A 26,116-nucleotide genomic window follows, 5' to 3' on the forward strand; every position below is an offset into this window, starting at 1 on the left:
ACCTTGATGCTGGCAAAATTGTCCCAATGGACAGATGCCATAAGAACCAAAAACTGAACTGAACTGAAACTACAACTTCAGAAATATGGGACGCCACGCTGTCATATCTACAAAAAATCATCGCCCGCACGCTTTTCTTAAACACACACTACACGATGTTTCGCTGCCTACTATTACAAATGACAATACAACAAAAGGTTTGCTGCGCGTTGCAGCAAAACAAAAGGGTTCTGGCTTAGTAATACGCTCCACTCTTTCGAGTAAGCACGAATAAGACAATATTTATTAGTGTGATTATTGATTACCTCAAGCAAATCTCCTTCCAGCATCAAGTCCTCCAGTTTCTGTAGGAGCCCTGGAGCCAGGCGCGCGCCCGGCGAGCGTGGCGTCGCGCTGTACGCGTGCTCCACACTTGCAGACGACCTGCGACAATCATATCATATGTATCACAGTCTCTAGGCAGCACACAGTATCTCGCTCAAGATATACACTACTCTATTAACCTTTAGTAAATATAAAGCAATATTATTATTGTTCAATAAAACCTTTATACACGGTGGCTCAAAGAAAAGTGCATTCCCGTTGCCAGGAAGGTTTTGGATTTATACTGAGCAACTTTTACTATGGGACCAACCCCGAAACCGCGAAAAACATTTTGGCTGTTTCATACATTTTGGCTGGTCCATTTTCTACGGGAGGGTTAAATTATTATTTTTCGCGATTTCGTGGTTGGTCCCATAGTACAAGTTGCTCAGTATAATCACAAAACCTGCCTGGCAACAGGAATGCACTTATTTTTAGCCATCCTGTATAGAAAATAGAAAACGAAATTACACAAACAAATGCAACTGCAATATAATCCGGCGATAGACTGTGTAAACTGCCGGATTATAATAGAGCGGATCACCTAAGTAGCTACGGAGTACTGGAGGCGCCGGAATACCGAACGCCTGTCGTGCATGGTGACAGCTACGCAGCAAAATAAACAACGCATTTGAAGATTTGACGACAACGATTTAATTTTACCTTGCGTTCTGTGATGAGTGGTCATGCGCCCGGCCGGTCGCTTTCTTCAATTCTGCGTTTAGTTTGTCCGATTTTTCCCGATTCGCCTGCAAAAAAATCCTAGTTAAAATAATCTTCAACAGAAAAAAACCGACATAACAAAACAGTTTAGAAAAAAAAAACGCTATAAGTATGCTTATGATTAAGAGGAGTTCCCTCAATTACTAATGGAATCCATCAGCCACTGTGTCTTTCTCGTTCTCTAGACTGCTTCAGTGATTTTTCGAAGCGGTCGTGAGCCGAGCGCGTCCGAATAATGAGGGCTACCGCGTTTAATTTCGCCACTAGGGGCGCTAGTGTAGATGGAGGTCTTTCAAAATGTCAAATGTTGTTCCTTAAGTTTTGGGGGTTTCAAGCTTTTTTATCGGGAATTTTCACTCCTCATTCATAATTTGTGGTAAATCTTTGTCCATCTTAGATTAATCATGGTAAACAATACCTATAGATATAGCTCAATAAATGTTAGTGGTTTAAAAAAAGTGTAAACTAATCGATTCGAAACTAAAATATATGCAAAATTAAACATGTTGAAAAAATGGCACATTTAGACGTTAAAATACTTTTGTATATATTAGAACGTATTGATTTTATAATAATAAGCATAGAAGGATTTTGAGATCTGTTTTCTGGACCTACATCTACAGTAGCGCCACCTGGCGAGCACAAAAATGGTAGCCCTCATTGAGCAGTATTGTGTCGGGCAATACTTACAGCCGCGCGGTCGCGCTCGACGGGCAGTTGTGCTAGCGCGGGGTGCGCCAGCGCGGCGCGCGCGGCGTCCTGCCACGCCATCGCGCGCTCTGTCACACACTGCAGTGCTTCTCCCTCTGCTAGTCGCACTTGCAACTTTTGGAGCCACACCTGTGGACAATTACAAAAAATTAACAGCGGTCCCGAAACGAGTATGTATACTACATATACCTACGTAAAGTTGCTCTCGTGAGGAACGGAAGTCCTACCGTTACGGAACGTACGATTAAAAACGTATTTTGACGTTCCCGACGACGTTGTTAAACGTATCTATACATATATATGTAGCCGTAGTAGATCACTAGTTCAGTTGCAATTACACCTGCATCGAAGAGACATGTCTTTTACTGTGTAACCTACCCCTACATTCAAAAATGAGCTTTAACCGAAGGAACATATGGTCCAAAATCGAACCGGATCAAGTGCGGGAATGATGCAGGCGGCCGGGCGGCGAATACAATAGGGAGCGCATTCCTTAAGAGATAAGCGGAGTTGTTTACGTCGTTTAGTGAAGATTTGAGTTATGTTAAATAATTATTGATTTGTAATAAACAGGAAAGTGATTGCAAGTGTGATTACAAACTATTTGGCGTAAATATAACTTCGTGTGTCGGAATTAGACTTTGACACGTAGTGACAATTATCGGATTGATTACAAAGTAATTAAATAAGTGAATAAATTACTAAAATGCCTCCAATAACGCCCGAACAAACTAAATTAGTTGCCTATTTAGAAGATGTGGCCCTTATGATACAAAAAACGCAATCAAACATAAAGAAGTGTCCAAAACAAAGGCTAACCGAGGGTTATGTTAAACAAAGGATAAAAATGCTTGAGGGTTATTGGATTATGTTTAAAGATGCACACAATAATCTCATGCATTGCACACCGCGTGAACAACGAGGAGATATCAATTATTTTCTTAATGAAGATTACTATACCGTGGAAGACCTTTACCTCTGTTTGCAAGCCGACTTAACAGATTTATTGACCAAGTGGGAGTCAGAAAAAAAGTCAATGGAGCTATCTACTATGTCAACGTCGTTCCATGATGGGCATGGGCAATTACCGTTTGTAAATCTGCCAAAAATCCAATTGCCGACCTTCTCAGGGAAATATGAAGATTGGCCCACATACCAAGATTTATTTACAGCCCTCGTGCACAACACAAAATTGACAAGTGTACAAAAGTTACACTATTTAAAAACAAGTGTCTCTGGTGAAGCAGAGACATTATTGCGCCATGTACAAATAACAGAAAATAATTACACACAGGCATAGGAGTTACTTAAAAACCGTTTTGGCAACAAAAAGATGATTGTTAATTCTGTATTAAAAAAATTTTTTGGTCAGAAGAAGATTCAAACCCAGTCTGCAAATCAAATAAAAAATTTACTTGATACCACTATGGAATGTATCAACAGTTTAAACAATTTAAACGTAAGCACGGACTCTTGGGATCCGATAATTATCTTTCTCGTCGGACAGAAGTTGGACGCTGAGTCAGTTAAAGACTGGGAACAATCTGTGCACAAGGACAGTTCAGAAGACATGCCTAAGTGGGAAGAGTTACAGAAGTTTCTGGTGGCTAAGTTTCGCACATTGGAAATGGCCGCAGCAGTCTCAGTGCCCACACGTGATAAGTCACAAACGCCCAAAACATTTCACGTCGCTGAACAAGAAGAAGATGAAGTAAGTTTGTTTCAATGTGCTCATGTTGGCGTAGCTTCACAACCTACTTGTACCTATTGTAAAGGTGAACACTACATATTCAACTGCAAGGAATTTACAAAAAACTCAGTGGAAGATAGACATGATTTTGTGAGAAAGAACCGATTGTGTTACAACTGCCTTGTTCCATTCCATAGTGTCTATCGATGCAAACAAAAGACGTCATGAAGGATCTGCAAAAAAAGGCATCATTCTCTTCTGCATCAAACGAGAGAATCTAATGAAGAAGTAGCTCCTACACAACCACAATCACAACCGGAACCTGACACGAAACTTACAACCTTGCACGTTTCTAAACAACAACCGAGTCGTAAAATGTTACTGGCCACAGCACAAGTAGCAGTCAGGTCGACCGATGGTAATACACACATACTTCGAGTTCTAATCGACCCGTGCTCAGAAGCTTCATTTGTATCAGAACGAGTAGTACAATTACTGGGTTTGTCAAGAACTAACATCAAGGGAGTAGTTTCTGGACTTGAAGAAAGTACACAAATAAATGTCAAGCACATGGTCGACATTACAATTAATTCAAGATATGAAAACAAGAAGGCTGTTCTAGTTTCAGCTTACGTTTTAAAGTCGGTATCCACATATTTGCCCTCGAAGCATGTTTTAATAGATCCACAAGCCATTGAAACTTTGAAATTGGCTGATCCTACCTATGACACACCCAGCAAGGTGGATATGTTGCTCGGCGCAGAAATCTACTGTCAAATTATTCAAGAAGGTTTAGTGAAAATGAATGATGGGATAGTCGCTCAAAAAACTACTTTAGGGTGGATACTAACGGGTCGAAAACAAATAGAAGCGCAGAGCGACCAACACAACGTTACAACATTACACATAACCAGAATGGTGGCTGAAGACAACGATTTACTACGAAGGTTCTGGGAGATAGAAACTGATGTGTACAAAAAAAAGAAAATATTGACAAAAGAAGAAGAACAATGCGAAGAGATATACAAAAAGACAACTAAAAGAGATGAAAGCGGAAGATATGCGGTACACTTACCATTGAAACAAAACGTTAAAGAAACAGTTGATCTATGTGGTGATACGAAACAACAGGCTATCAATCGATTTAAGAGCCTGGAAAGGAAATTTGGAAAAGACGTTAAGTTAAAGAAGGAATACACAAAAGTTATAAATGAGTACAAGGACATGGGACACTTGCGAAGATCAGAAAAACAAAACGATGACAATGCACTGTATCTTGCTCACTTTGCTGTAATTCGAGAGGACAAAGACACTAGTAAAGTGCGCATAGTCTACGATGCTTCTGCTAAGGGCTCACACGGTCACTCTCTCAATGACACAATGATGGTAGGACCGGTCTTACAACCCGATCTTCGGAGCCTAGTAGTAACTTGGCGAAAACACAAGATTTGCGTCGTAGGAGATATCGTGAAAATGTATAGGATGATAAATATGACAAAAGAACACATAAATCTGCAACGTATTGTCTGGCGAGATAGACCAGAAGATGAGTTCGAGAGCTATGAGTTAACAACTGTGACTTTTGGGACCGCTGCAGCGCCATTCTTAGCAGTCCGTACATTAAACCAATTGGCCGAGGATGAAGCTCACGAATTTCCTGAAACTGCACCAGTAATAAAGAAGTCGTTTTACATGGATGATCTAATGGTAGGAAATGAAAACATAGAAGAAACGAAGAAAACGTGCCAAGAAATTAAAGAAATATTGAGAAGAGGAGGATTTCAAATGCAAAAATGGTCTAGCAATTCAGATGAAGTTTTAGAATATTTGAAAGAAGACAATAGTACAAGAGACACACTAGAAATCAAAATGGACAAAATAATAAAGATTCTTGGTTTGACCTGGAATAGACAAGACGATATGTTTGAAATTACAGTAAACTTACCTGAGATGAGAAGCCCTATAACTAAGAGGTCTATACTTTCTGATGTTGCTCGCCTGTTCGACCCCTTTGGGTGGCTAGCACCTGTAATAATAACTGCTAAAGTTTTAATTCAGAAGTTATGGTTGAGTCATCTGGGTTGGGATGATGAATTACCATCGGACTTGACAGACGAGTGGATTCGCTATAGGGAAGAACTGATAAATTTACAAGACATCAAGGTTCAGCGTTGGTTAAACATGACACGAGAAGATGATCACGTTGAGCTGCACGGATTTTCAGATGCATCCACTCAAGCTTATGCAGCCGTGACGTACCTGAAGGTTGTTAGACGTGAAGTAGTATACGTCTCTATGATCGCATCAAGGACTAAAGTCGCACCTCTGAAACAACTTTCTATTCCAAAATTAGAGCTTTGTGCTGCAGCCTTATTAGCAGAATTGATCAGTGATGTCGCGGAACTTCTGGAAATTCCTAAAAATAAAATATTTGTTTGGACGGACTCAATGGTCGTACTGGCTTGGCTGCAATCTCAACCTAGTCGCTGGAAAACGTTTGTAGCGAATAGGACAGCAGATATTACACGATTGATAGATAATGATCGTTGGAGACATGTGCAATCTGCTGACAATCCAGCGGACATCGCGACAAGAGGAGTCAAAGCGCCAGAATTAGCTACACAAGATCTGTGGTGGAGTGGGCCAGAATGGCTTAAGAGAGACCAAGTAGAATATGAAAAAACAGAAAGTGCACAAACAGAATTAGAATCAAAAACGACATGTCATGTACTTGTAGATGAAAGGCCTATATGGGAGAGATTTTCAACAATGTCACGAATGAAGAGAGTGCTAGCTTATTGCAGAAGAATGTTAACATTGTTACCTGAAAGAAAAGGAGAACTAGAAGAGAGTAAACATTTAACAGTTAAAGAAATGGAAAAAGTGGAAGAAGAATGTATAAGGTTCTATCAAAATTTAGTATATGGAAAAGATATAGACGATTTGAAAAGAGATGGAAGAGTTAAGAAAAGAAGTACCTTAATCACACTTGCACCATTCTTAGACGAGAAAGGTTTGTTAAGAGTGGGAGGACGTCTTCAAAATGCCTCATTGTCTGAAGAGACAAAGCATCCAATTATTATTCCACGCAACCAACATATTACAAAGTTAATTGTTAATGAGGCCCACACTAGAACACTTCATGGTTGGAATCAGTTAATGATGACTTACGTGAAAACCAAATATTGGGTTATCGGCTTAAAGTCATCCATCCGAAAGTGCATTTACAATTGCAAGACATGTGTCATAGACAAAGCTAAAGTCAAGAATCAGTTCATGGGCCAGCTGCCAACAGTCAGAGTTAACCAAAATCGACCCTTTTTAAATAGTGGCGTTGACTATGCTGGACCTATTTTAATGAGAACCTCTAAAGGCCGAGGACATCATGCGACTAAGGGATACATTTGTTTGTTCGTATGCATGGCTACGAAAGCTATCCATCTTGAGGCTGTATCAGATCTGACTTCACAAGCTTTCATAGCTGCTTTCAGAAGATTTGTTGCGCGCAGAGGCCATTGTAAAGATATTTGGAGCGACAATGGTACCAATTTTATAGGTTCTGCCAAAGAGTTGAAAGGCATGTTTGAACCTGGGAAAAACAATTTAGCCAGCGAAGTGGCCGAACTGATGGCTACTGAAGGAACAACGTGGCACTTCATCCCCCCAAGAATGCCTTCATACGGAGGCCTGTGGGAAGCGGGAGTTCAGTCTGCCAAACGACATTTAGCCAGAGTAAATAAGGATACTAAACTGACTTATGAAGAATTAGCGACTCTGTTGACCCAGGTCGAGGCCTGTCTAAATAGTCGTCCTCTTTGTGAAATAGACAGTACCACAGGAGTCCCACTAACGCCTGGACATTTCTTAGTGGGTGAGCCCTTGGTCAGTGTGCCTGACTTAAATTACGAGCACAAAAAAGTAAATATACTTACCAGATGGCAGTTAGTACAGAAGATGACACAGAACTTTTGGCGCCAATGGCAAAACGATTACCTTAACACATTGCAACAAAGATATAAGTGGCAAGTTGCCGTACCAGCACCCTGCATTGGAGATTTAGTAATCATAAAGGATGAAATTACGCCACCTACTAAATGGTTACTAGGGAGGGTCAAGTATCTTCATCCTGGAGCAGATAACCTGGTGAGAGTGGTAACTGTACAGTGCAAGGGAGACCACGAGCTTAAAAGACCTTTATCAAAATTAATATTACTTCCTAAGACATTAAATGAGTAGTTATACTATGCCAAATCAAGTACAGTGAAGTAGGTATATGGTGAAGTGAGTGAAACGATTTTGCATGTACTGAAGTGAATAATTTTTACTAAAGTGTTATAAATATTGTACGTATCATACAATTTTCATCTTTTTTGTAAACGACAGTGCATGCCCTCTGTTTGAATTGTTTAATTTTATTGAAAACTGTTAGTTTTGGCGGCCGGTATGTTAAACGTATCTATACATATATATGTAGCCGTAGTAGATCACTAGTTCAGTTGCAATTACACCTGCATCGAAGAGACATGTCTTTTACTGTGTAACCTACCCCTACATTCAAAAATGAGCTTTAACCGAAGGAACAGACGTATCGAAAACAACTTAGGTAAATTAGTCGGATTCGTCACATCGCCATCCTATTCACATATTAAACTCGTCATTTATTTTGAAGCAGGGTCTCGGTTCCTTAAATTTTTTCGGCGCTTATATTTTCGATCAATATAACTCAATTTCCGATAATAATGTATGATAGCAGATCAAGATAAGATGTGACAAACCAGCAACGCGAGGATGCGGTCCAGGCGCGGGCGACGAGTGCGCGTACAGTCGGGACACAGAAACTTCGGTTCCGGCGTCGGGAACGGCAGGTCTCGCTCTTCGGATTCAGCGCGTTCCTCTTTTGCGGCGGTTATGCAGGCGGCTGCAAATAAAAGGATGCATATTAGAAATATCCTAATAAGAAATAACGCATATAAATATTTTTTTGAAAGTGGGGATATTAAATTTAATCTGGCATATGAAGAAGTGGTCCTGTGAAATTGTATAACCTTAATTAAAACGGACGTTAAGAAAAATTCGTGTCCCCGAATTTTGACAGCGAACTAGGTGATGTTGTGGTGCTTTTACAAAATACAGACAAACGTCAACTTTTGACAAAGTAATGTACAGTCGCCATCAGATATATCGGAGCGACTCAGGCGTTTACAATATCTGAACACGCCTCTATTTTCAGGGCGTTAGAATGCGTGTTCAGATATTGTGAACACCTTGGCCGCTCCGATATATCTGATGGCGACTGTACAAGGAATACTCAAGAGCTTTTTCGACCATCATCCGGCACATGGAGATGTTCGAAAAAGCTCTCGAGTAGGCGAAAGGTCAGTCTAATCCGGCTCGAAGGACCAGATTAATGTTTGGGCTGCTAGTGTCACATAATACACCAAATGTATTGTTGGTTGCTTGACATAATGATAACTCACAATATCGCCGAAAATAAACACTTTATTGCTACTAAAATACTTTAAATATGTAGACCGTACTAGGGGGTAATTGCACAAAAGATCCCGATGGGTCGAAATATATCTGCAAGGGTTCATAAAAAGATAAGATAAGATAACTCACCGTGGAACCAGTCCTTGCATAGCTCGCACTGCGTCATGACGCCGTACTGCCGCTTCTGGCACACGCAGAACGCGATCCCTGGCATTGGGGGCGCGCGGACTTCCTTGCGCATGTTCTTATTCCTGTGGAAAAATACAATACAATAATCTTTTCACTTCTCATGTTCTAACAGTGTTTCATATTAGACCTGCAAAGCGGGGCAAAAATCGTATTTTAGTCCCTAGGGAAAATATGTATACATATTTTTGATTTCGCCTACATTTACTCCCGAATCGAATCAGAATTCAATAAATCTGCCCGGAATACCTCTTTCGCCTCCCGAATTGACTTAGAATACAATTAAACTACCCGGGAAAAAAATAGCTCTACATATGAAAAATTGTATCAATTGTACTTTTAATATTTCATAAAATCCCATTCAACGCTCGAAACCGGGTCGGAGCGGCCGCCTGCACTTTTTCCTTATCGCGGTTAACTCGACTCATAGGTACCGGGACTTGTTTACAAGTTAATTTTAATCTAAGTGCATACGTATTGCAGCCTTGTGTTCACAAACCTAAGGTTCATTTTTGTGTTGTGTTTTTGCACTAACCTCAAAAGTCTACCCAAGATTAAAATGAATTGCGCTAAGTGTGGTGATGAATTAACGGACTTTGCTGAATGTGGTCATTGCCGCGGCCGATTGCACTTCGATTGTGCTGGATTGACTGAAGCCACGTATCGAAAAAAAGGGACCGCAGCAAAAACAGCCTGGCGATGTGTAAACTGCCGAAATACGCCATCAGCGGACACCGGAACCACCGCCGACATTCTGAACGAGATCAGATCGTTTCGAAATGACTTTAACGCAATGAAATCGGATGTTAACACTATTAAAAGCGAGATTCGCGCAACCTCACAGGGCCTGCAGGAGCTTAATGCAAAATGGAGCGAGCTCGACACCTCGCTTACTGCCATAGATGCGCGGCTGGTTCTCGTAGAAGACAAAGTTTCCTCACTGGGTCCCCTGCAGAAGAGTTTTGACGAGGCCTGTGTTACTATTGAATCCCTCAAAAACGATTTGAATAGTCGCGATCAATTCTCTCGCTTGAGCAACATTGAAATTTCTGGACTAACCTATAAAAGCGGGGAAAATCTTATGTCTCTTTTGACCGATATATCAAGAAAGCTAGGAGTTTTTGTGTCGGACTCCGACATCGATTCCATTCACCGAGTGCGTCGCTTTGGAACCATCACCGCTTTAGCGAGCGGCGGGGCCGGGCGCGCCGGCGCGGACCGCGAGCCAGCAGTCATCGTGCGATTCGTGCAGCGCCGCCGCAAGGACGAGCTGCTGGCGGCTATGCGCACGCGCCGGACACTCACCACGGTCGACATCGGAATGCCGGGGGGGGCCCCGGCATTCCGATGTCGACAAAACCTCTACATAAACGACCACCTAACTCGCGAAAATAAGCTATTATTAAAAAAAGCCCGTGCAGTTAAATCTAATTTAAACTATGCCTACCTGTGGGTTAGAGATTGCAAGATTTTAATGCGTAAAAATGATAAATCTAAAATCCTGCATATCTCAAACGAATCCGACCTTTCAAAACTGAAATGACTCATTATTTACGTTGTTTACGTGCTCACTTTACTGCTACGCCGATCAACGATATTACTATTACGTTATAAAAACAATTTAAACACACTCTCACTGACTATAACCGTGTTTCTAATTATACCTAAAATTACAATTAACTGCACTCGTTTTACCCACCCATACATACTTTTCTCGTACAGGCGACTCAACTTATTTTTTGTTACGCTCGGAAATTGTCTCAATAACAATAGCCCTTTAATATACCTATTTTTATTACCACATTTAATACTTTTGAATTTCGTAATATATTATACAAACCTGTATTTCTCGTGACGACAGTACCTGACTTAAACGTTTACTATCAAAATGTTAGGGGGTTGCGAACTAAATCGCATTATTTTCTGGCAAACGTTTTGAAAGCCGATTATGATATTATATGCCTGACAGAGACGTGGTTGACGAGTGACTTTAACGATGCTGAGTATTTCTGGAATGATTATGCCGTTTACCGCCACTCGCGGTGCTCGGCGCGCGGCGACGGCGCGGGGCGGGGGCGGGGGCGGGGCGGCGGCGTGCTGGTGGCGGTGCGCCGCGGGCGCGGCCTGGCGGTGCGCGAGCGCCCCGAGCTGCGCTCCGGCCCGCGCCGGGAGGAGCTGTGGCTGAGCATCGAACGCGCCGGCACCGTCGCGCCGCCGCCGCGGGCGCGCCCCCCCCTGCCCGGCGCTGCCGCGCATCGGGCTAAGTTATTTATTGCTTGTTGTTATTTCCCTCACGGCGGTGAACATTATTCCGACTTGCAATCCTTTTTTGACTCTGCGTCCGATTTTATAATTAGTAATCCGAACGATAGTTACATAATTCTAGGCGATTTTAATATTAGTCATGCCATTTGGACGCTTCTTAATGGAAGCTTAGTTATTGACACAAACAACAATACGACTGCAACCTTAATCTCCGATTTCTTAAACCTCTCGGGTTTAAAACAACTTAACGGGTGCTCGAATGTAAACAATCGGATCTTGGACCTGGTGTTAAGCGATTTGTCTTGCTCTGTTACGCATTGTACGACACCACTAACCCCTGAGGACTCCCATCACAAATCTCTCGACATTAACATCAAGCTTCCTTTTCTTTCGGCCGCGTATGATCCTCCTAGAGAGAAATTACTTTTTTATGCTGCAAATTACGAAAAAATACGTGACGCTCTTTCTTCTACTGACTGGACCCCAATGCAATATATGAATACTGAACAGGCTACTACTCATTTTTACTCAATCTTAAATACTCTTATTAAAAAGTACGTTCCTCTCAGTAAGACAAACTGCTCTAGTAATCGTCCCCCTTGGTACACCCGGGCATTAGTGAAATTAGGTCGAGAAAAGCGTTAAATTCACACCAGGTGGAAAACTTACAAAAATCCTTTAGACTATCTTGCATTCAAGCTGTTAAGAACAAGAGAGCACAAAATGGAACTGGATTGCTATAATTCATACATATCTTTTGCTGAGAAAAATATCCGTAAGTGTCCTAAATATTTTTGGTCTTTCATTAAATCAAAGTTTTCCGCAAATAAAACCCCAGACTGTATGTATTATGGAGGCAATTCCTCAACTGACAGTGAGACAGTAGCTAATTATTTCAACGATTATTTCCACTCAGTTTTTGTTAAAGGTATCGCGTACCCTGTTTCTCCAAATTCTCATACTAACAATAGCCCGGTAGATATCTCTTCGATTAACATAAATAATAAACTCGTTCTTAAACACCTCCAACAGGTTAACACAAATAAGGGAGCGGGACTTGACCGTATTCATCCAATTTTAATCTCTCGCTGTAGCAAGGAATTGGCTACTCCTCTTACTATTATTTTCCGTAAATCGTTATCCGAGGGTTGTTTCCCGTCTGTTTGGAAAACGGCTTTAATAACACCAATACATAAAAGCGGAGATAAACATGATGTTACACAGTATAGACCCATATCTAAATTATGCATTTTTGGCAAAATATTAGAAAAAATTGTTACATCCGAATTGACAAATTGTATCATTCGTATAATTTCCCCTGACCAACACGGTTTTCTTCGTGGCCGTAGTGTTGACACCAATCTTATTACCTTCACTGATTTTATTTTGAACGCTATTGGCAACGGTCATCAGGTTGACGCCGTGTATACCGATTTCTCAAAAGCTTTTGATAAAATTAATCACACTATGTTATTACACAAATTATACGAACTCGGTATACACGGAGACCTCTACAGGTGGATTGAATCCTACATCCAGAACCGATGCCAGGCAGTATCACTAAGAGGCTATACTTCCAGATACTTAACCATTGATTCAGGGGTCCCTCAAGGCTCTCATTTAGGACCGCTTTTATTTATCATATACGTAAACGACATGGGTTCATCGTTTTCTAGTTCCAGACATCTAGTTTATGCAGACGATACAAAAATTTTCAAAATCATAAAAACAAAGAACGACTGCCTGGACATGCAACGCGATCTTGATAGCTTTGCCGCATATTGCGGTTATAACCAATTGCTTCTGAACCCTGATAAATGCAACTGTATTACTTTCACTCATAAACAAAGTCCCCTTCTTTTCAATTATAGTTTTTCAGGAAAGATCATAAATAGAATCACCAAGGTCCGAGATCTTGGTATTATTTTGGATTCTAAGCTTAACTTCATTTCACACATAGACCACATCTCCGAGAGGGCCTACAAGAAATTGGGCCTGATACTTAGACTATCTCAACCATTTAAAGAACCAAACACCCTAAAAGTATTATACTCCTCTTACGTTCGCAGCATTTTAGAGTTCGGTAGCGTCGTCTGGACCCCTCAATATACCGTTCACATAAAAAGAATTGAAAGAATCCAAAAAAAGCTGTTAAAGTCGCTCAATTTCCGCCACGGTCTGAATATGTCAGAGAATAGCACACACCGTCGTAGTCTAGGGCCACTAGATACACGACGTGTTTATATAGACCAAATGTTTCTGTATAAACTCTTAAATGGCCTTACTGATTCTTCCACTCTTCTTGAAAAAATTGTCTTTAAATTGCCTCGTATTCCCACGCGCCACCCCCAAACATTCCATATCGATCTTTGTAGATCTAATTTCGCCAAAAATACTTTTTTTAGACGAGCCTGTCATGATTACAATGTTAATTTCATAAATCTAGATATCTTCTCATTGTCTTTCGGTAAATATAGTAGTGGTCTGCGGAGCTTACTTTTTCCATAGCAGTCTTTGCTTTAAAAAAAAAAAATTGTAATTGTTCTATAGTCTTATGTAACGTATGTATGTTTGTAAGCATGTTTGATACTTAGGTACTTTATTAGTTGTGTATCCAATTGTTACTTCTGTGTATCTTCCTATTTATAGGCAGTGCCGAACAAGCCCTGTTTCTACTTGTTATCAATATCAGTATGTTATAATTAATGGAACTATAGGTCTTATTGTATATCTGCAAGTTTAAACTTATCTGTATGTGACTGTTTGTTTCCTAAATAAATAAATAAAAAAAAAAAAAAAATAAGTACCTACCTGTTGTTTTTTTTTTTCAAAGTGAAAAGTAGAGTGTATAACTCGGTAATAAAACCCATTTTAATCTCGCTGTGCCTATCAACCCTCGCCTTTCCGGCTCGGGTAGTTATATGCACCCTCGCCTTAAATGGATCGTTTTATTCCCTAGTCATACAATCTACTATTACTTCTTGTTTCGCGGCATGTTTGAAGGAGGGGGTGGAGTTTCCGCTCTTGTCGTCCCGCTCTCACCTGAGCTCCTTGACGGCGGCCAGCTCGCGTTGCTCGGCGTGCTTGAAGGCGGCGACGATCTCGGTGGGCGTGGAGTCCTCGCTGAAGTTGCGCAGGAACAGGCCGGCCTCCTGTTGTCGTCCCGCTCTCACCTGAGCTCCTTGACGGCGGCCAGCTCGCGTTGCTCGGCGTGCTTGAAGGCGGCGACGATCTCGGTGGGCGTGGAGTCCTCGCTGAAGTTGCGCAGGAACAGGCCGGCCTCCTGTTGTCGTCCCGCTCTCACCTGAGCTCCTTGACGGCGGCCAGCTCGCGTTGCTCGGCGTGCTTGAAGGCGGCGACGATCTCGGTGGGCGTGGAGTCCTCGCTGAAGTTGCGCAGGAACAGGCCGGCCTCCTGTTGTCGTCCCGCTCTCACCTGAGCTCCTTGACGGCGGCCAGCTCGCGTTGCTCGGCGTGCTTGAAGGCGGCGACGATCTCGGTGGGCGTGGAGTCCTCGCTGAAGTTGCGCAGGAACAGGCCGGCCTCCTGTTGTCGTCCCGCTCTCACCTGAGCTCCTTGACGGCGGCCAGCTCGCGTTGCTCGGCGTGCTTGAAGGCGGCGACGATCTCGGTGGGCGTGGAGTCCTCGCTGAAGTTGCGCAGGAACAGGCCGGCCTCCTGTTGTCGTCCCGCTCTCACCTGAGCTCCTTGACGGCGGCCAGCTCGCGTTGCTCGGCGTGCTTGAAGGCGGCGACGATCTCGGTGGGCGTGGAGTCCTCGCTGAAGTTGCGCAGGAACAGGCCGGCCTCCTGTTGTCGTCCCGCTCTCACCTGAGCTCCTTGACGGCGGCCAGCTCGCGTTGCTCGGCGTGCTTGAAGGCGGCGACGATCTCGGTGGGCGTGGAGTCCTCGCTGAAGTTGCGCAGGAACAGGCCGGCCTCCTGTTGTCGTCCCGCTCTCACCTGAGCTCCTTGACGGCGGCCAGCTCGCGTTGCTCGGCGTGCTTGAAGGCGGCGACGATCTCGGTGGGCGTGGAGTCCTCGCTGAAGTTGCGCAGGAACAGGCCGGCCTCCTGTTGTCGTCCCGCTCTCACCTGAGCTCCTTGACGGCGGCCAGCTCGCGTTGCTCGGCGTGCTTGAAGGCGGCGACGATCTCGGTGGGCGTGGAGTCCTCGCTGAAGTTGCGCAGGAACAGGCCGGCCTCCTGTTGTCGTCCCGCTCTCACCTGAGCTCCTTGACGGCGGCCAGCTCGCGTTGCTCGGCGTGCTTGAAGGCGGCGACGATCTCGGTGGGCGTGGAGTCCTCGCTGAAGTTGCGCAGGAACAGGCCGGCCTCCTGTTGTCGTCCCGCTCTCGCCTGAGCTCCTTGACGGCGGCCAGCTCGCGTTGCTCGGCGTGCTTGAAGGCGGCGACGATCTCGGTGGGCGTGGAGTCCTCGCTGAAGTTGCGCAGGAACAGGCCGGCCTCCTGTTGTCGTCCCGCTCTCACCTGAGCTCCTTGACGGCGGCCAGCTCGCGTTGCTCGGCGTGCTTGAAGGCGGCGACGATCTCGGTGGGCGTGGAGTCCTCGCTGAAGTTGCGCAGGAACAGGCCGGCCTCCTGTTGTCGTCCCGCTCTCACCTGAGCTCCTTGACGGCGGCCAGCTCGCGTTGCTCGGCGTGCTTGAAGGCGGCGACGATCTCGGTGGGCGTGGAGTCCTCGCTGAAGTTGCGCAGGAACAGGCCGGCCTCCTGTTGTCGTCCCGCTCTCACCTGAGCTCCTTGACGGCGGCCAGCTCGCGTTGCTCGGCGTGCTTGAAGGCGGCGACAATCTCGGTGGGCGTGGAGTCCTCGCTGAAGTTGCGCAGGAACAGGCCGGCCTCCTGTTGTCGTCCCGCTCTCACCTGAGCTCCTTGACGGCGGCCAGCTCGCGTTGCTCGGCGTGCTTGAAGGCGGCGACGATCTCGGTGGGCGTGGAGTCCTCGCTGAAGTTGCGCAGGAACAGGCCGGCCTCCTGTTGTCGTCCCGCTCTCACCTGAGCTCCTTGACGGCGGCCAGCTCGCGTTGCTCGGCGTGCTTGAAGGCGGCGACGATCTCGGTGGGCGTGGAGTCCTCGCTGAAGTTGCGCAGGAACAGGCCGGCCTCCTGTTGTCGTCCCGCTCTCACCTGAGCTCCTTGACGGCGGCCAGCTCGCGTTGCTCGGCGTGCTTGAAGGCGGCGACGATCTCGGTGGGCGTGGAGTCCTCGCTGAAGTTGCGCAGGAACAGGCCGGCCTCCTGTTGTCGTCCCGCTCTCACCTGAGCTCCTTGACGGCGGCCAGCTCGCGTTGCTCGGCGTGCTTGAAGGCGGCGACGATCTCGGTGGGCGTGGAGTCCTCGCTGAAGTTGCGCAGGAACAGGCCGGCCTCCTGTTGTCGTCCCGCTCTCACCTGAGCTCCTTGACGGCGGCCAGCTCGCGTTGCTCGGCGTGCTTGAAGGCGGCGACAATCTCGGTGGGCGTGGAGTCCTCGCTGAAGTTGCGCAGGAACAGGCCGGCCTCCTGTTGTCGTCCCGCTCTCACCTGAGCTCCTTGACGGCGGCCAGCTCGCGTTGCTCGGCGTGCTTGAAGGCGGCGACGATCTCGGTGGGCGTGGAGTCCTCGCTGAAGTTGCGCAGGAACAGGCCGGCCTCCTGTTGTCGTCCCGCTCTCACCTGAGCTCCTTGACGGCGGCCAGCTCGCGTTGCTCGGCGTGCTTGAAGGCGGCGACGATCTCGGTGGGCGTGGAGTCCTCGCTGAAGTTGCGCAGGAACAGGCCGGCCTCCTGTTGTCGTCCCGCTCTCACCTGAGCTCCTTGACGGCGGCCAGCTCGCGTTGCTCGGCGTGCTTGAAGGCGGCGACGATCTCGGTGGGCGTGGAGTCCTCGCTGAAGTTGCGCAGGAACAGGCCGGCCTCCTGTTGTCGTCCCGCTCTCACCTGAGCTCCTTGACGGCGGCCAGCTCGCGTTGCTCGGCGTGCTTGAAGGCGGCGACGATCTCGGTGGGCGTGGAGTCCTCGCTGAAGTTGCGCAGGAACAGGCCGGCCTCCTGTTGTCGTCCCGCTCTCACCTGAGCTCCTTGACGGCGGCCAGCTCGCGTTGCTCGGCGTGCTTGAAGGCGGCGACGATCTCGGTGGGCGTGGAGTCCTCGCTGAAGTTGCGCAGGAACAGGCCGGCCTCCTGTTGTCGTCCCGCTCTCACCTGAGCTCCTTGACGGCGGCCAGCTCGCGTTGCTCGGCGTGCTTGAAGGCGGCGACGATCTCGGTGGGCGTGGAGTCCTCGCTGAAGTTGCGCAGGAACAGGCCGGCCTCCTGTTGTCGTCCCGCTCTCACCTGAGCTCCTTGACGGCGGCCAGCTCGCGTTGCTCGGCGTGCTTGAAGGCGGCGACGATCTCGGTGGGCGTGGAGTCCTCGCTGAAGTTGCGCAGGAACAGGCCGGCCTCCTGTTGTCGTCCCGCTCTCACCTGAGCTCCTTGACGGCGGCCAGCTCGCGTTGCTCGGCGTGCTTGAAGGCGGCGACGATCTCGGTGGGCGTGGAGTCCTCGCTGAAGTTGCGCAGGAACAGGCCGGCCTCCTGTTGTCGTCCCGCTCTCACCTGAGCTCCTTGACGGCGGCCAGCTCGCGTTGCTCGGCGTGCTTGAAGGCGGCGACGATCTCGGTGGGCGTGGAGTCCTCGCTGAAGTTGCGCAGGAACAGGCCGGCCTCCTGTTGTCGTCCCGCTCTCACCTGAGCTCCTTGACGGCGGCCAGCTCGCGTTGCTCGGCGTGCTTGAAGGCGGCGACGATCTCGGTGGGCGTGGAGTCCTCGCTGAAGTTGCGCAGGAACAGGCCGGCCTCCTGTTGTCGTCCCGCTCTCACCTGAGCTCCTTGACGGCGGCCAGCTCGCGTTGCTCGGCGTGCTTGAAGGCGGCGACGATCTCGGTGGGCGTGGAGTCCTCGCTGAAGTTGCGCAGGAACAGGCCGGCCTCCTGTTGTCGTCCCGCTCTCACCTGAGCTCCTTGACGGCGGCCAGCTCGCGTTGCTCGGCGTGCTTGAAGGCGGCGACGATCTCGGTGGGCGTGGAGTCCTCGCTGAAGTTGCGCAGGAACAGGCCGGCCTCCTGTTGTCGTCCCGCTCTCACCTGAGCTCCTTGACGGCGGCCAGCTCGCGTTGCTCGGCGTGCTTGAAGGCGGCGACGATCTCGGTGGGCGTGGAGTCCTCGCTGAAGTTGCGCAGGAACAGGCCGGCCTCCTGTTGTCGTCCCGCTCTCACCTGAGCTCCTTGACGGCGGCCAGCTCGCGTTGCTCGGCGTGCTTGAAGGCGGCGACGATCTCGGTGGGCGTGGAGTCCTCGCTGAAGTTGCGCAGGAACAGGCCGGCCTCCTGTTGTCGTCCCGCTCTCACCTGAGCTCCTTGACGGCGGCCAGCTCGCGTTGCTCGGCGTGCTTGAAGGCGGCGACGATCTCGGTGGGCGTGGAGTCCTCGCTGAAGTTGCGCAGGAACAGGCCGGCCTCCTGTTGTCGTCCCGCTCTCACCTGAGCTCCTTGACGGCGGCCAGCTCGCGTTGCTCGGCGTGCTTGAAGGCGGCGACGATCTCGGTGGGCGTGGAGTCCTCGCTGAAGTTGCGCAGGAACAGGCCGGCCTCCTGTTGTCGTCCCGCTCTCACCTGAGCTCCTTGACGGCGGCCAGCTCGCGTTGCTCGGCGTGCTTGAAGGCGGCGACGATCTCGGTGGGCGTGGAGTCCTCGCTGAAGTTGCGCAGGAACAGGCCGGCCTCCTGTTGTCGTCCCGCTCTCACCTGAGCTCCTTGACGGCGGCCAGCTCGCGTTGCTCGGCGTGCTTGAAGGCGGCGACGATCTCGGTGGGCGTGGAGTCCTCGCTGAAGTTGCGCAGGAACAGGCCGGCCTCCTGTTGTCGTCCCGCTCTCACCTGAGCTCCTTGACGGCGGCCAGCTCGCGTTGCTCGGCGTGCTTGAAGGCGGCGACGATCTCGGTGGGCGTGGAGTCCTCGCTGAAGTTGCGCAGGAACAGGCCGGCCTCCTGTTGTCGTCCCGCTCTCACCTGAGCTCCTTGACGGCGGCCAGCTCGCGTTGCTCGGCGTGCTTGAAGGCGGCGACGATCTCGGTGGGCGTGGAGTCCTCGCTGAAGTTGCGCAGGAACAGGCCGGCCTCCTGTTGTCGTCCCGCTCTCACCTGAGCTCCTTGACGGCGGCCAGCTCGCGTTGCTCGGCGTGCTTGAAGGCGGCGACGATCTCGGTGGGCGTGGAGTCCTCGCTGAAGTTGCGCAGGAACAGGCCGGCCTCCTGTTGTCGTCCCGCTCTCACCTGAGCTCCTTGACGGCGGCCAGCTCGCGTTGCTCGGCGTGCTTGAAGGCGGCGACGATCTCGGTGGGCGTGGAGTCCTCGCTGAAGTTGCGCAGGAACAGGCCGGCCTCCTGTTGTCGTCCCGCTCTCACCTGAGCTCCTTGACGGCGGCCAGCTCGCGTTGCTCGGCGTGCTTGAAGGCGGCGACGATCTCGGTGGGCGTGGAGTCCTCGCTGAAGTTGCGCAGGAACAGGCCGGCCTCCTGTTGTCGTCCCGCTCTCACCTGAGCTCCTTGACGGCGGCCAGCTCGCGTTGCTCGGCGTGCTTGAAGGCGGCGACGATCTCGGTGGGCGTGGAGTCCTCGCTGAAGTTGCGCAGGAACAGGCCGGCCTCCTGTTGTCGTCCCGCTCTCACCTGAGCTCCTTGACGGCGGCCAGCTCGCGTTGCTCGGCGTGCTTGAAGGCGGCGACGATCTCGGTGGGCGTGGAGTCCTCGCTGAAGTTGCGCAGGAACAGGCCGGCCTCCTGTTGTCGTCCCGCTCTCACCTGAGCTCCTTGACGGCGGCCAGCTCGCGTTGCTCGGCGTGCTTGAAGGCGGCGACGATCTCGGTGGGCGTGGAGTCCTCGCTGAAGTTGCGCAGGAACAGGCCGGCCTCCTGTTGTCGTCCCGCTCTCACCTGAGCTCCTTGACGGCGGCCAGCTCGCGTTGCTCGGCGTGCTTGAAGGCGGCGACGATCTCGGTGGGCGTGGAGTCCTCGCTGAAGTTGCGCAGGAACAGGCCGGCCTCTAGGGAGGAGGGCTGCGGGGAGGCGGCGCCGGCGCGCGCGCGGCGGCGGCCCGGCGTGGCCTCCGTGCGCGGGGACAGCGCCTCCAGCAGGGAGTACGCCCAGTTCTGTGGGGTAAACATCTCTATTTGTAGTCTGGCAAACGCAACTTGTCAGTCAGTAAGAACCAGGAAAACTATAATCATCCCTTTCTTTTGGGCGCTAATACTATCGTAAGACAAAAACAGTATGATTTTCTCTGCATGTTTGAAATGAGACAGTCCTGGGTCATACTATAGTCTTGACTCGAACTATCGACGATTACCATCAACTTGCATTGGCATGTAAAATAACCTTTAAAGCCTACTTGCAGAATATTTTTTTGAAATTTTAAAACTGGACACGGTTGCAATAGTAGACTGTTAGGCACATTCAATAACAACCACATTAAATATGGGTTAAAAGTAAAAGTAACCTATTGCACCCGATATATATTAGCACTCGAGCAAAGATACAGAGAGAAATTATCGAATTATCTACTTCGTGAAACAGTAAAAAAGAATACTCGCCCTAGAAAAGTTCCATTTTTAAACTGAGATGAAAAGGCACTTGAAGTCTTTAGTACACATAAAACCTTATAAAGTTAATTGTTGACAGATTTTAGTTAAGTTCATCTTTAGCTTATAACTTACCTGATTTGCTACTTCAAAGTGAAAACAACAATATCTTTACGCTCACGATTTAGTGACGAAACTTCAAAATTGCTAAAAGAAAAAAGTAATCCAACTTAACTTACCTTTTTTAAGAACATATCTCCGGCCCCACGTTTCCATTCCTTAGCGGACGCTAAAGCCGCAGCCAACTGATCTTTCTCATATAACGCTAGAGGTATTTGCTGTCCGCGCTTCACTAAAGCTTCTACGCTGTGCATGTATGGGTATAAGTCTTTTGATTGCATCTCTTCCACCTGCAAATCAATGACAAATTAGATATTAACTATTTGGATACAAATTCATTAAATAGCTGGCTACAGTCGCTCTTGTAACGCCTTTACGAGCAAGAAAAATTACCAATTAAGGTAAGATTATTTTAAGCTGACCAAAATGTCTCTCATCCCGGTATAGTCTAAATTTTTTGAACGAAGCTTTAAATTCGCCACAAAAAAGGGTTACTTTGACCGTGGCGTTACAGTTTGGTGCCGTGACCAGGATCTTGAACCCATACAAAAATTCTAACATCATCTTTTAGATAAACGTACCTTTACAAGCCAGTCATGTGCATGTTGTTTGGCGTGACTGAGCGCGTGGTATGAAGGTAAGGCGGCTTCAATGTCTTCCCTTGCGTCGAGTAAAGTTTGGACTTCAGCGAGAGTCGTGTGCTGCGGCGGGTCTAGAGGCGGCTTCGACGGGTCGATGAGCACGGCGCGGGCGCGCTCCTCCCATTCCTCCACTTCCGCTAAGGGGGAAAAGGAGCATGAGCACGCGTGTTTACAAAAAACCTACTAGTTTTTAGCTAAGTAACACTTCACTCACACAACGAAGAGGTAACAGCGTAAGCCCTTTTCACGAATATTAGGCCAAGGACCGTAATAAGAGTTAAGAGCTTTTCATTAATATTAAAAGACACAAGCCTTCGTGAAACATGTCGCAACATACCGTTTTAACAGTATCATTAGACAGTCGCTTTTCTCCTACTTACTACAATGTCAAAATGTAGTAGTTGATAGTACAAAATGAATATTGGGACTAGATTTTTGACATCCACACATACCTTTAAGCTTATACAGCAACGCCCGTTCAGTCTCAATCTTATGATGCGGCACCACGTTCTCCGACTCCTGAAGCAGCCGGTCGATGACCTCTGGGGTCAAGGTCGCGTAGTCTTCCCTGTAAGTCCGGACCTCCTCGAGAAACTTGACTTGCTGCAGGCGCATTTGCAGCGGCGCGAGTTGCGGTAGGACAATGCAGAGGCGTACGCCGAGTTCTACCACCTGTAGGGGATAGGAAGGTTAAGTGATCTCTTGAATACCTCTGAAAATGCTAGGATGTACATTTTTGTCCGGTTACACCAATCACAGTTGATGGACTGATCAACGTCACTCAGCAGTGAACTATGAAACTTCCCATACAACTTCCCAAACTTTGCCCCCTTGTAAAACAAATAACTATTGTTTAAATGTAACGATAAAGATAAGCATAACGCGGCAGTTGCGATTAGCTGTGCTAGCCGTGTTGATATTACCTCTTCGACCTCTCTAACAAAGCCAGGGTCTGTCTGGTCCAATTCCTTGTTTAGCAGTTCCGTAGCGCGCGATTCAAACTCTGCGGTCTGGCGTAGGACTTCCTTTACTGCTGATCCTGTTTAACAAAATTACCAGTATTTAGTAAAATACTCATTTCATGGGATAAATTCGACATTGTAATAGTCAACTTGAAATTTAGTTAAATGCAAGAGGCAAAAAAATGTACTTAAGTACAAAATGTTCCATAAAATTATTAGATATTGGGGTTATATCCATTTTTTTTTCCTTTTTAGAACGTATTAAATATACAAGGTGGCCTTAAATCAAATGTTAGACCGGGATGGGCGCGTGAGTCCGCTACATTTTGTCTCAAAAATCTCAATCTAGTGGTTTGATGACTTGATGATGATTGTTGAGATAAACTGCTGAATACTGATACAACTATTTAGGGTCGACATGGCGCGTAAGATTCGAAAACTTGTTTAGGTCTCATTGATTGATGTGGGAGGCTCTCTATGATGGATTATCCAATGGATAAAAGAAAGATAACAGATATTAAATTTACCTTCAGGAAGTACTCAGGCTGGCTGGTCAATTTCTTGCGCAGTGTCAATTGTTGCACTGGTAATGATTGTATTAGGGATCATGATGGCCTGTTCTAGTGCGCATTTTGTTGAGATCTAGTTCTTGAATGACGGAAGGTCTGCTCTAGGACTGTTCATCCTAAGTATAAAAGAAAGAAAACAGAAACACTAACCTTTAGGTAGCACGCAAGCCAGCTGGTCAGTGTCAGTTCTTGCACCGAAAACCTGTATTTGGGGACGTGCGAGTCCGCATCTTGTTAAGATCTTGTTGTTGGATGACAACAGCACTCTATGGTAATTTACCCCATGGGTATAAGAAAAAGAACAAATTACAAACCTTCAGGTAGCACGCAAGCTAGCTGGTCAATCTCTTGCGCGAACAGTGTCAGTTCTTGCACTGATAATCTGTACTTGGGGTCATGATGCCGGGTCCTAGTGCGCATTTTGTTGAGATCTAACTGCTGAATCACGGAGGCGCATTTTTCGGCATCCTCTATGGCGGTTTCTAGTGCGCGGACTAGCTCAGTTTTGTGCATCTGTGGAATAAAAAAGATATTATTTTTTGTCATAGGCGAAAAGTATTATGTATCGAATATGTAAGTATGTACAGCGAGCTACAAAACTGCATGGGCACATGAGTGTATTCATTCATAAAGTGGTCAAGCAATTTTGGGGCCGAGTGTACGGGTGTATATCATAATACAGAAGAAGTGTTATTAGTACTGCTTTTTTTTCATACAGCATAAGCAGTTCACTTGTCTTCGAGTTTACAGAAATGCACATTTACATTTAATTACGATGTTTTGGATAATATGAGGATATAAAACAATTTGCGACAGGGTTTGAAGCTAAAATCATCAGTTTAGATAGAGCAGAACGTGCAAACAACATATACATGCATATAAATATTTAATTTACCGTCTAAACAAAAAGGCCCAAAATGTAAGACCGAAACAAAAATGAATTCTTTAGATATTGTGACATAAAATTAGTAAATATACCACTTTCTGTATCAAGATTAAATAAAAAGTAAAGTGCAGTAAATAGTGTTTTTGAGAGATCATTATCATTCAAGATAATTCCACTTCACAGCACATACATACTTTTATCCTTTATATTTAGTACAGATAAAGATTGACAAGTTTAATTCCACGTGGTAGAAAAAACTATTGTCACCACCACCACACACCATCACACATTGGTCACAATTACAACACAAATTCATTTCTACTCTTTTATACCAAGACGACTAATAAGCGGCCACCGCAGCCTATGGACGCTTGCAACTCAAATTATTCACCGTGTTGACGGGTTATGGGACAAATGTAGGTCTCTCACAGCCAACAAAATGAGTCTTTAGGAGCTCTGGCTACTTAACTCACTATCAAAAACCCAACACTATCTAATTTGACACAGACACACATACCTTAAGTTCAGTAGACCTCCTAAGGTGAGCCCTCAGGCCGTCCAAGTCGCAAGTTTTGGGCGTGTCAGGGTCCAGAGCGTTCTGTACAGATTCCGCCCATTCTCGGAATATTTCTGATTTCTTCTTGAGTTTTTCTAGCATCGCTGGTAGCTCGTCAAGGGTGTATCGATATCTGCAACAAGAAAAACCATTGAAAAACGAAACCAACGACAGTTTCCTCTTTCAGGCTTGAAACTCATGGTGACATGTCATAGGCTAGTTGACTAAATAGTCAAATCAGATCAAGTCAAATCGACACACCAAAAACATTTTCATGTAAAATGTTGCCAAGACGAAACCATAAGGCTCGCACTGTCAAAAAGTTATCGCGCAAGCACGCCACGCGGCGCGAGCACGCGCACGTCACGCACGAGAGGAGGCACGTGGTCTGTCTGTCTCACCTCAGGGTGTGCGTCCTCGGCGGGCAGGCGCACAGCTGGTCGTAGTGCCGCAAGCACGCCACACGGCGCGAGCACGCGCACGTCACGCACGAGAGGAAGCACGTGGTCTTGCACAGCGCGCACTGCCGCTCGTCGTCGGGTAACAGCTCAAAAGCTTCACGCTCGGCTGAGGTAACGCCCTAGAAAGAGAAATTAGTTTAAGACAACAATATTTAAAGCTACTACGATTTAGTGCCACTTGTACCATCCGCAGTTGTCGGACTGATCAACGTCACCCGGCGCGCCGCGGCGGTTTACTATGAAACTTTCCATACAATAACATATAGCGAACTCTTTATTGATGACAAACAGTTTGGTGCAACCGACCCTTAGTCTCAGTGCAGAAATCGTGCGGCTATCAAACGCGCATGTGTATCACAGTGTATATAACCTACGCTGGCGACATCTGTAAAACCAACCTAAATTGCCAACCTTATTATAAAATATGGATTATTTATATACTTACCCAGTCCAGGAGTGCCTTCCTAAGCCTCCTCTCGTCGTGGAGCATGGTCCTCATGTCTCTGTACGCGGCGAGAGCTACATTCATATTTAACGCGTCGTGTGAGAGCGCCATCTTGCACACCAACTCGTCGTGCGAGAACACGCAGTAGCGACGCAAGGTCGAGTAGTGTGCGATGCATTCGCGGCCCATTTTTAGCTGGAGAATATGGATTATTTAATTACGGCTACAAAAGAAATATACAAATAATATTTGGTGTCAAGTATAAATAAATAAAATACTGCTAATAAGATAATTTTCTCAAAAATGGACGGCAATGTCGACGTTGCCGGTTAAAAAGTAGGTCGCGAAGTGCGTTGTTTATGGCCAGTCAAAAAATTAAAAAGTTAAAAACATTGCAGTCTCGATTTCGGGACTGCAATGTTGCATACAAATTCCATTATTTGTCGAGTTCCAAACTTTTTAAAAGT

The 26,116-nt window shown here is 47.1% G+C and overlaps 1 protein-coding gene across 1 annotated transcript in view; it reads right to left on the reverse strand.

Moving 5' to 3' along the window:
• LOC134751448 (lysine-specific demethylase 5-like) overlaps positions 1–26,116 on the reverse strand; it is a 71,629-nt gene that overhangs the window by 26,835 nt on the left and 18,678 nt on the right. Inside the window, exons 14-27 of the mRNA XM_063686856.1 lie at positions 25,650–25,844; positions 25,145–25,323; positions 24,705–24,876; positions 23,616–23,814; positions 22,694–22,809; positions 22,223–22,442; positions 21,711–21,907; positions 21,249–21,419; positions 20,366–20,580; positions 9,107–9,228; positions 8,263–8,405; positions 1,777–1,926; positions 1,027–1,112; positions 306–423 (exon numbers count right to left, since the gene is read on the reverse strand). Coding sequence (XP_063542926.1) covers positions 306–423; positions 1,027–1,112; positions 1,777–1,926; positions 8,263–8,405; positions 9,107–9,228; positions 20,366–20,580; positions 21,249–21,419; positions 21,711–21,907; positions 22,223–22,442; positions 22,694–22,809; positions 23,616–23,814; positions 24,705–24,876; positions 25,145–25,323; positions 25,650–25,844 — 2,283 coding nt within the window. The remainder of the gene's footprint in view (positions 1–305; positions 424–1,026; positions 1,113–1,776; positions 1,927–8,262; positions 8,406–9,106; positions 9,229–20,365; positions 20,581–21,248; positions 21,420–21,710; positions 21,908–22,222; positions 22,443–22,693; positions 22,810–23,615; positions 23,815–24,704; positions 24,877–25,144; positions 25,324–25,649; positions 25,845–26,116) is intronic.

This window comes from Cydia strobilella, chromosome 22 (assembly GCF_947568885.1).
Source record: "Cydia strobilella chromosome 22, ilCydStro3.1, whole genome shotgun sequence".
Classification (NCBI taxonomy): Eukaryota; Metazoa; Arthropoda; class Insecta; order Lepidoptera; family Tortricidae; genus Cydia; species Cydia strobilella.